Source organism: Etheostoma spectabile, chromosome 1, assembly GCF_008692095.1.
Source record: "Etheostoma spectabile isolate EspeVRDwgs_2016 chromosome 1, UIUC_Espe_1.0, whole genome shotgun sequence".
In the NCBI taxonomy this organism is placed as follows: domain Eukaryota; kingdom Metazoa; phylum Chordata; class Actinopteri; order Perciformes; family Percidae; genus Etheostoma; species Etheostoma spectabile.
Window position 1 is genome coordinate 23,846,082 of NC_045733.1, and position 11,490 is coordinate 23,857,571.

The 11,490-nt window shown below is 37.9% G+C and overlaps 1 protein-coding gene across 1 annotated transcript; it reads right to left on the bottom strand.

The window, feature by feature from the left end:
• Positions 1-3,959: 3,959 nt before the first annotated feature.
• LOC116691498 (putative gonadotropin-releasing hormone II receptor) lies at positions 3,960-9,005 on the bottom strand. Its single transcript, XM_032519183.1, has 4 exons — positions 8,780-9,005; positions 6,889-7,468; positions 5,159-5,363; positions 3,960-4,763 (listed from the first exon to the last, which is right to left on the bottom strand). Exons 2-4 carry the CDS (start codon positions 7,411-7,413, stop codon positions 4,234-4,236), a joined length of 1,260 nt encoding a protein of 419 aa, XP_032375074.1. The 5' UTR covers positions 7,414-7,468; positions 8,780-9,005; the 3' UTR covers positions 3,960-4,233.
• Between the last annotated feature and the right edge of the window lie 2,485 nt (positions 9,006-11,490).

Here is an 11,490-nt window from a genome sequence, read left to right on the forward strand (position 1 = left end):
TATATATATATATATATACACTTAAAAAAAGAATGTAATAAAGTAATTGAACAACTTATGTTCAAATATGTTTAAATTATCTTAAGACGTTGCCTTGAACATATTTTTGCATGCAATGTTTAATACTACCTCACAGGTCCAACATCTTGCAATACCAACATCTACAGTTTTATTTGCTTTTAAGACAAATCAAACAGATTTGAATTTATATTGCCATGCAAATGGCATTGTTTCTCGTGTTGAATTAGGCAACATTTGTATGCCTTTGCACCAGTGGCAAACCTGTTTTCAGTTCAGTCTGTCCTGAAGACAGAGCGTTGTGGAGCTACAGTAGGTCTGGCAATGCGAGACTAAGGTCACACTTAGTCACACTTTTTTCAAACTCAAGAATTCATACACTAAACATAACAAATGTCTAATAGGATAAAATTATGAAGTGATGATATTTTGTACCCGAAAGGTTAAAGGTCAACTTCACTGTGACATCATGATGTTCTGCAAAAACACTTTGCTGACCCTTATTAAACCCCGTAACTGGGAAACAGAACGGGAGATTGTGACCATATTTCACATTTGGTTGGATACTAAATAAGTGACACTAATCTTGGGTGCCCACCTTGAAACGGTGGTGATTGTCCAGATCTGTGTTGCTAGGGTGCCAGAATCAGAATCAGCTTTATTGACCAGGTATGAAGACACATACGAGGAATTTTCCTCTGGAGCATAGTTGCTCACAATGTGCTTACACATTCAACACAAACAAACAAACAATATATACACACTAATATAGACACACTAGTATATACATACTCTAAACAGAAACAATGTAGAGAGATGAGTGCAATGAAGAGTCCAATAAAAATTATTTAAATGTGGAACATAGTGCAAAGGGTACTGGGATAAAAAGTATTAAGTTATTATATTATAATATGAACATTATGAACAGTTCTGAAATAGGAAACGAGAAGGATGAATAAATAATAAAATAAAAAGTGAGATATGAGAATGATGAATAAATACTAAATAAATGGAATAATAGTGGAACCAGTAAACAGGTGCTGTAGAGACAGTGTTGCTGGGTTATTGGCCAGAATTGAACCTGACACTTTGGGTCAGTAGTCAGCTGTTCATCAGAGAGATGGCTTGTGGGTAGAAACTGTTCCTTAATCTGTTGGTTTTGGCAAACAGTGCTCTGTAGCGCCTACCAGAGGGGAGAAGCTGGAACAGATTGTGATGTGAAACATCCATTTTTTTGCCTGAAAATATACTTTATACCTTTTTAATAAATTGGTTGGCGGAGGAATTTAGCCACGAGGCAGTAATTCTAGTTCCATTTTTTGCTGGAGGGCTGTCCTAACATGTATTTTAAAAGGATGACTTTATTCAGGCTTGTTATGACTGGGCTATGTTTAGCACTCATGGCATGTAGGCTTTTTGTCTTCTTTGGGGTCCTTGGATGTTTCATATGTCACTTTTTTAATGTCAGAAAACACACACAAAACCAGGACAGGGTGCAGAGATTTTGCTTGATTTGATTAGCATTTTATAATCTGTCATGCAACAGTCTTGAAAAAATACTCATTCAGGGCTTTGACTGTTTACACTGTGAAATGTACGTTCCTGGGCAGCTAAACAGTCTCATGCCACTGATGCAGTTTTTAATAAAATGTAAAGAAAATAAAATGTTTGATTCAAATCTTTGACCCCTTGACCCCACTGAGAAATTATCCCAATATTTAGCCAAATAGAAAGTGAAAACAATGAATCTGTTTTAGTTTTTAGTTTAGTTTGTTTTTAGTTTAAAGGCATTTCTTTGTTTTAAAAAAATAAATAAATAAAATAAAGCAAAGGCAGAAACCCTGCTTTCCAGGTTTTTGCACAACAATGGAGATTGGTGGGTAGCATTTGAAGCTGAGTGCTGTAGTTTTATGTGTGGCAAACTGATACATTCAAGCTACTGCAGCTACTACATATTGTCCATATTTATTGAGTTGAATTAGTTGAATATGAGTGTGATGGGCTCACAGAGTCAGACGATGGTAATCTATTAGAGAGCATATTGTTTATCCATAACCAATCTGCACTGCACGGCTGTTAAAGGATTCCTGATTGGCTCTCTGTACTAGGTTAGATTCTGTATTAGATTGATTTATATCAGGGATGGGCAACTGGCGGCCCCCGAGCCACGTGCGGCCCTTCTCCTCACTTAATGCATCCTGCGAATCAATTTCCAAATATCAATAAATCCCTGATTTAGATCAATAATGGAAATTCTTGTGCCAGAATGTTTTTGTGGTAGAGCACTTTTTTGTATCATTTGTATGGCATCCCTCCTATTGTTGGCATAGAAACATGTTACAACACTGTCACATCTCTTGTGCTCCATGTTCACCAGTTGAATCAGATCCTACTGTAGTGTCTCTGTGGAAAGGAACTGGTACTGATAAAGGTTTTAATATGTGCTTGAAAGGCTTATTTGAATTTCCAAACAGCTTAACTGAGGCTTGATGCCAAAAGGCCAAATGTCATTGAGAGCGTAATGAAAGCGCAGGTGCTCCATACAAAGAGTCTTGTATGTGTTATTGTCAAAATCAGATTTGTACCGGGGAAACAAAAAATCAGACAATAAAAACAATGAAGCAACGGCGTCTTAAATTAAACTAAGCATCTGCAACGAGGCCTAGACTTTATTCTAATCATTGTCACTGTTTGCTGTGAGGTTGATGTTATTTAGTAAATTGTTTGTGACATTTTTGCTTCATCAACATTTTCTTTTATTATAACATGTAAAAACCAAACTTCCTGTTATCATTCCCAGCTTCAAACCAATTTAAATATGTTCTCCCTTTCTGAGACGTCCAATTAACTGTGTGTATAATAGCCTTTTGATACAATCATTGTATGCCTGGCATAAACAATAGACACTTATTAGCAAAAGTACAAATAAAATATAGCATAACTGTCAGTGACAGGGATCCACTTGCCTCTGAATCTAAAAGACAACCCGTTGCACAGTTGAAAGCTATAAAAGCTGGGAAGTGGAACTTTGAGTGGAAATTGTGTTACATACAATGAATAAATGCTGAAACGGTGAAATGAAGTTGATGAAAGGAGTAGTTGGACATTTTGGGAAATGTACCTTTTCTCTTTTTGCCAAGAGTTAGATATGAGAACGTTTGTACGGCAGCCAATAGCTGAACACATTGAACACTTTAAATAAATAAAAAATAAGGACCACTTTTTTATCGTGGTGGCACACTGTATTTATACATCTATACATTAAATTATTTGTTGTTCTCAATTTCAGTAAATGCATGCAGAAGAAATTAATGACATATATAGGCATCAAAAAAGGTTTTAAATGATGATGCTTGTATCCACAGTATAGAGTATACTGTGTTTTATATATATATATATATATATATATATATATATATATAATATATATATATTTCTAGCTTTAATGCACTACTTGCATTATTGCATGTGCCGGTCTCACACTTCACTCAATTTAAGGTTAGGTGAGTCACTGCACCTGATGTTACCGGTCTCAACCAATCTGTGTTCTGCACAAAATAAGAAAAATGCATGTTTTTTTCTCCCATAGAGCTGAGGGTGATTTTTAAAATTTTTGGTTATTTCTGCCACTTATACAATTTGTCACAATTTAAGAGTAGAAATGGCCTTTCCATTTGCACGCTATGACTCATTACTGATTAGCAGCAGCAGTCCCCTCAGGGATCCTACTGCTTCAATTCACTACAGACATAGATGTGTGTTTGCATGAGAGATCTGCACAGAAATTGCACGGCATTGCTGTGAAATAAGAATTGGCGTTCTCACAATTTTAGCTGTATTTGTTGATAATTATTTCTTTCTCCACTTCTGGCTTGTATCTGTACCCTTTGAAAAATCAGCAACATTTCAAACAGTAATGGATTCACAACACACTTAAAGACACTTTAAACTCCAGTGAATACATTTATTTCAAGACGACCACAAGTTACAATGTACAGAACATATACATTTATTTATAACAGAAGCTTGTTATGTTAGTGTATTGTCATTAGTGTACATATTTTATGAAGCTTCCCCTCTTCAAGGAAATTATTTTTGTGACCTTTGTGTTTTAAACAGAAGCATGTTACAATTCAAAAGTCAAAATGACACACTGACAGTCAGACACTGAATCAATTGAACTAAATAAAACCGCATCTCCACCCTGTACTCTTCTCATATGACGCTCTCAGGGCTGGACTGCTTCGGATCTCTCTCTGCACTGTTGCCTGCTGTTAAAAAGCTTTTTCTTGTTGACGTCAACTCTGCTTTGCTGTGGTTATCATCACAGCTCAATGTGAACCTCTCCGGGCTTGCAGGGCTCACCTCTCTTTTCAGTGGCAAAGAGTTGCTAGCACAAGTAAAAGATGCAGTTAAAACCGTGAGGTTTTCCAGGTCGGACGTTGTGGTGGCATTGCAGTAAAACCTCCGGAGCCCCTTACGGAAGTGAATGGTGAACAGGCCATAGATGACTGGGTCCAGGCAGGCGTTGACAAGCCCAAAGATGAAAAGGATGTGGGTTAATGAGTGGGAGACCTTCCCCTCAAGGTCCTCCGGGAAGAACCAGTACCAGAGGCCCAGCAGGTAGTATGGAGTCCAGCAGATAATGAAAGACGAGACAATCACAATACTCATTTTTAGAGTTCTCATCCGGGCTCTGGGAATGTTATTCTTCGAACACCGCAAATGCACTTCATTAGAGGGCACTGGGAGCAGAAAAGATGACAGACACATTATAAAAGACTTAAATGGAAGCAAACAATACATATTCTTATTGCAATATGCAAAATCTAGTGCTAATATTGCCTTTTGCATTCAAATTTTGTGTAAAAGATAATCAATCATAATAATGACTTTTAGCTGTTGTTGATTCTTTAATTTATTTAATGCTGCTCACAGTAACACAATGAATGAGATTCCAGTCACTTCCACATAAGCAGCCACAGCTCTGTGTGGGTTGAGGAGCAATCGTAGCCCAGCTTTTATGAATGTACTTCTACTATGAAAAGGGTCACACAAACTGCAGCAGCAGTTATGTTATATAAGAGCTAATCGCTGAAGTAAACTGACCCACAACAATTCAGACTCCTTTTGAACTCACAGTTGTCCTTTTTCAGTCGTTTGGAGATCTCACAGAAGATCCTGGTGTAGCAGGTGACCATGATGACCAGAGGCAGCAGGAACAGGCAGGAAAAAGTGAACATGTTGTAGGCCGTTTCATGCCAGTGAGTGACAAAACTTCCACGTGTGGCACACTGAGTGAAGTCCTTGGGGTGAATGATGGACACATTGTGAAAAAGGAACATCTGAGGAGGGAAAGGATCAATAATTAAAAAGGCATGGAGACATCATTCAGGGCTATGTGGCCATGTGTTTGGTGGCCTTATCATCATTCACTGATAACTTTCCATGTCCTGGTTGCCCTGCTGTCACCCATAGAGGCTGTTCCAGGACATGAAAGGTTGTAAGTAGTTTTTTGCAAAACACATGTTCCCACATACCTATAGTGCTATTTAGATATGCAGATAGTTTTGTTTTATGAGCCCAGGTTTGGCAATATCTATTTCTGAGAAAGGTTAGGTTTGTTCGGGTTTTGGTTGCACTAGACAAAATATGAATAAAACTGTATCTCAATCATTAATTTATCAATAAATGTCCGTCTACAGGATCCAGCCTAATGGTGAATAAGCTCAGAGGGAATAAACTACCGGCCATATTAATTGTAGTGATGGAAACAGTTACTGAAAATCCTTTTGGATAACAAACCATGGAGGCATATGCTATATCAGGCAGCGACCATACAACACAACACCTGTTCACAGGATATATTTATTGTCAGAGATGGGAAGTAACGAAGTACAAATACTTTGTTACTGTACTCAAGATATTTTAAATGTACTCTTTTTATTTTTACTTTTACTGCTTACGTTTTTAACACATACACACATACATACATTCGACAAAATTGGCTCCTTAATTTAGTTTCAAATAATTTCAGTGGAGTTAGCGTTATTTTTCGCGTCATCGTACGAATTTGATCTAACTTGGATGGGAATATACGTTGAACTTTCGTACCACTACAAGATGATTAGACAAATTCTGCTGCCACTTAGTGGTTGTTAGTTATAACTCTAAAAGTATGTGGAACGTCGTAATTAATGTCTGTTTAGTAATTCCTATTTCATCCCTTATTTTCGTTCCAGAAGCCATATTTGGCTTTAAATGTTAAGGGGAAGATTACAAAAGAAAAACTGGATCTGTGAATTCTCACAGAATCACATTTGAATTCATATCTTGCTACTTAGTCAGAATCTCATTAACCTGGAGTCCCAGTCTCTGTCACAATAATCATATATATGATGTTTAAGGCCTAGCCAATGGCATATAAAGAGCCGGTTTTCCATGTCCACTTTTCTCAGTTTTGTCCAGTTTCTCAGCTTGCGCTCTAGTAACATTTGTGTGGTCCAGGTAGCCTTGCATAAAAAACAATTGTCATTCGCAAGGCTACTTTTACTTTTCTACTTTATGTAAATTACCAAGCCTGTACTTTGTTACTTTTACTTGAGTAAAGATGTTAAACCAGTACTTTTACCAGAATATTTTTTAAGTATATGTACTTCTACATGAGTTTGGGGAGGGAGTGGGCTTTTGCCAGCTCTGTTCATTGTTGGATTTGATTACAAAAATAAACAGACTCTTCTGATGTCCCAGTATGTTCACAGGACACCCTGTTCTGCAGGCTGAGGCCAGACAAAACACAGGGCACGTTTAGTAAAAACCTGCTTATAGCCTAATCTAATGAAAACCGTATCAATGAACACCTGACCTTACCTGAGGGACCGACAGCATGACACTCATGCCCCACGCCACAGTTAGCATGACTCTGTTCCTCTTTCTGGCTTTACTGATAGCCAGAGGGTTGAGGATGGCTGACTGCCTATCCAGACTGATCACCACGGTGACAAAGGCGCAGGAGTACATCGCCTGCAGCTTAAGAAACATCAGTAGCCTGCAGGCAAAGTCCCCAGCGAGCCACTGGACTGTGATGTTCCACACGGCATCCACAGGCATCACAATGAAGGTCACCAGCAGATCAGCCACTGTCAGGTTGATTATCAGTACCCTGACGTGGGATTTGCGTTTCCCATCTCTATGTGCCGCCAAAAGCACAGCAAGGTTGCAAAAGGTAGATATGCCACATAGAATGCAGGTAATAATCACTCTGATTTTGGCTGCTGTGGTGAATGTGGGCAGCTGCAGGGCATCATCCCCAACTGTCCAGTTGGAAAAGGGCGAGGAGTTGTTGCAGCTAGCGTTCAGTTGGTGGTCTGTTGTCAGACACAGAGTGGCGTTCATTTTCTGAGGCTTGCAGAGGAAGCAACATTCTACTCATCCACTGTGAAGATCAGTGCTAATAACAAGATTAAAGCAAAAAGAGGCAATCAGGTTGAAGAGGGATGTATCACAGGCGATGAAGTAGGTGCAGGGCACCCAAACACATTAGTGTTAGAAAAGAAACACACATATTCCATATATAGTATGAGTCCACATTTTATGAGTAGTACATGTCTCCAATGCAGCTCATCAAGAGACAGTAATATGCATATTGAAGTGTGTTTCGCATTTCAAATCAGTGAGGTGGAAAAGTGAAGCTCACACACTGTGAGGGACATGGATATAATGAATACAGTACATTTAGCTAATATTACATGGTATAAACTCATTAGCAAGTCCACCGAGAGTGCATCCAATCGTAATGATATGCAACAATTTACAAATGGCAATCTGCTGTTCAGAATTCCCTGTTTTCATAACAACATGAGAACAAGGAAGATAAAAACTTAGGATTTATCAATGATGTAAGTCATAAAAAAAATGATATCATGACAACAATATTCGTTTCTCAGTCAACATCAATTTGAAAACTAAAAACAAAGAGGTCACCTATGACAAATCGTTGTTGTGTGAGCCCTTTTTTTCTCCCAGCATCAGGACTGTGATGTCCCACCTAGGTCGGGTTTGCCTTGATTGTTTATACAAGTTTACATAAAAGTGGAGCCAGGAATGACATGTTTGTATAAGAGACATAACATCAAGTAAATAACATTTATGTAAATATATTAGATGTGATGCAAAGCACTGATCATGCCCACTTACGCACACGCGCTGCATGCACACGCGCTCATCACTCATCCAGCCTCTCTCTCTTCTCTTTGAATTTTCCTATTTTTGATCGAGGTGAAAACAAGCAAAGATGAATTTAAATCATTTGACGAAACCTTTTCTGCTCATAGTCTATCCCAAAGTATTATGTAAAAAAGATTCACAGACATTTAGATGTCACGCATATGTGGATAACCTATGTCAGACAGACTGCATCTAACATGACTTCTTAAAGCCATCATACTAAACATCCCCACATTAAAAACGGTTAACCTGCTCCAAAGATGCCTTTGCGTTTGTAGGACGTTATGATTGTATCCCCTTAGAGAGGACTTATTTTATATACAAGCAAATCAATTCAATAAAAGACATGTTGATTACTATAAAAAAAGACAGTTCAATTAAGGTGTGTGGATATTGCGCACATGCTTTTCTATTTCTATTTCACATTTGACACCAAGTGCATGTGAAGCCTTAAACCACATTAAAAACAAACCAAACTTATCTACAGTATCAGTATATCTGTGCAATCTCAAAGTAGAAGAAAAGGCAAACTTACGTTTATGTGCAATGGAAAGAGGACTGTGGGATAAGTGTTTTGCGCACTTCTGCGACCCCAAGTATTTAAAAACCACCGCAGGACGGAAGCCTCGTCGCTATTAATGCCTTGGTTGGTTCGCCATACGTAGGCTGCAGTAAGTATTTCAAGGCAGCAGGTTCACCGACACACTACAGCTGTTCAGTTCCTCTGCTACCCAGTGCGTCCTGTGCGTTTCCAGCAGCTCCACCTTTATCCATGTGCCAAGAGCTGTGCAACCCAAAAAAAAAACCGGGGTGTGGCCAGACCCAAACTCCATATTCACTGACATGGCCTGTTTGATAAGGTGACAAAATATTTACATGTGAGGGCTGATAAACTATGATTGATGATCACCACAAAGCAAAAAAAGCAAAACACCAATCATGTTTTTTTTAATTTTTTTTATTTTTTTATAAATGTCAGGGAGACATGGGCTACGTTGTGAGAAACCATAATGGAAAATATTAATTATAAAAACACAGTTTGAAGTCTGCTAGTGCTGTTGTGAAATCCTCCAGATACACCATTACATAAGACATGATTCATGAGAGAGGACACAGGCAGCTGAGACTCTGCTGATTGGAAAACAATACTCTTTGACCATGTCTGCCAACAAACAACCTCACGCTGTCAGCTGAATCTGAAGATGAAACATATCATTTGTGTTAAATATGTATTACTTATTCATTAGCCTACTTACTTCAATATCTATTTATTGAAAATAATTCTGGTACAGAATTACACAAACAAATATATATTCACATTTTAACACGTTGTTTTCATACATTTCTGAATTCCTTAAGGTGTCTACTTTTTGTCATGTGAAGGAATGAAGTGTGTGTTATGATTTAACAAAGCATGAGACACCATATTGTTGTAGTTGACACCCAGTAATTTGGGATACACTATTCGCAGAGAATATTTTGGAGGGATTTCTTGTTTTTCTTAACCTAAAATATATGTCTTACCTTACATATATGTCTAAGGTTACTTGATATTATGTATTAGCCTACTATGACGTGTTTTTCCACCTTACCTTGCACTCTCTACCTTAATCTCTTGATCTGCCTGTTACATGGTTACCATTCCATTCTGCAAATTGCCCTAGATTCATCATAGCTAGGGGTTAAACCGCAGATTAAACAAAGTGATCAGGAGCTCTGTAGACTCCAACTGCATCAGCAAGCACAAACATTGCTGCTTTAAAGTTACGCCACTACGGGCAAGGAAGGAAAGCCTATTTTTCAAAATGTTGAACTATTGCTCTAATATTACAAAACTTTAGAGCTCCTAGTTGGAAAAGAGAAAAATACCCAAATCTTTTTTCCAATTAGGTATGTGGTGCTACATACTGTGGCTTAATCTTGGCGTAGATGAAAGGCAGCCGGGATGGCTAATGGACGAATACACCACTGACTGATCACTGTCATAAAATGCTTAGTGGTTACCATTTTAGGCTGGGTATCTGTCTACACCTAAAACAAGTTGTCAATAGTAAAGTAGGAATTAACTCAAAGCATAAAAATATGTAAGTTCTACATGGATTTGACATGCCATCCATTTTGCCTAATAAAAAGGTTATAGACATTTAATTTTAGTGAGATCTGTTTCCATGGTAATGTTCCACTCAAAATTGAACACCGGTCAAGCAAAGGAAGCGGGGTGACGGGGATTAATTAAAGCAGTCTCTCAACATCTTACATTACATCTTTCTTTTACATTCCAGTTTAAAAACTGTAAAAAAAAAATACAAAAGGGAAAGAGCAAAGGCCACCAACGGGCCATAATTACAAAGTAAAATGTCTATTACATAGTGCAGTGGGAGAAATTAAAATAAAGTGAGGGAAGATTTATGGCAATAGCAAGGGTGAGAAAATAGCTGTCACCTCTGTCTCTTATTATTGTTTGATGAATTCCTTTAAATTATCAATGTCAGATTGAAATTTTTTTTCCGTGCCAGCGTATGTCATCTCAATTTCCACTTCATGTACACCACGTGTAAAGAAAATGAATTTAGTGTTTGCACTAGTGTGGATTGAAACAGTTTCTGTCTTTTTTGGACACAAAGTAAGATCATCTTTTTATCCAAATCTCGTCCAAAAGGCCAGTGCTTAACTGTGATCTCATTTGGATGAGTACTGTAATTGGTCATTCCCCCTGAGGTCGGGTGGTCTGCACGATTTTTTAACATATTATTTCTGCATTAATACAGAACATTACGCTTATTTAAATAATATATTAGTCAACATTATGGTTGTAGTTTTGTAGTGCCCCTCAAGGATCTGTCACTCTTCTTTTGAAAGAGCTGAAATGGAACAATAATATCCTACACTTCTGTAAAATTGTTGTCAAATTGCAATCAGTGGCATCTGAGACAGACATACTCTTATTGTAAGGGACAACGATACATTTTTTAATGGAAAAAAATGACAGTGTTGGTCTCTGATCGATATTAAATGCAATAGAGATTAAAACCGTGATTTACATGTTCTGTTGTAAGCTCTTAAGAAATTAGTATAGGACATTAGGAGACCGTGTGGTGTTCAACTCATAGCCAGGAAGGAAGGGAACACACTGACCCAAAACATCTTGTTATTTGTCACCCTAGGCTTCCGGCATCATTCATCACAAGCCCTTGAAGGGAAGTGTTTTTTAACACACACACACACACACACACACACACACACACA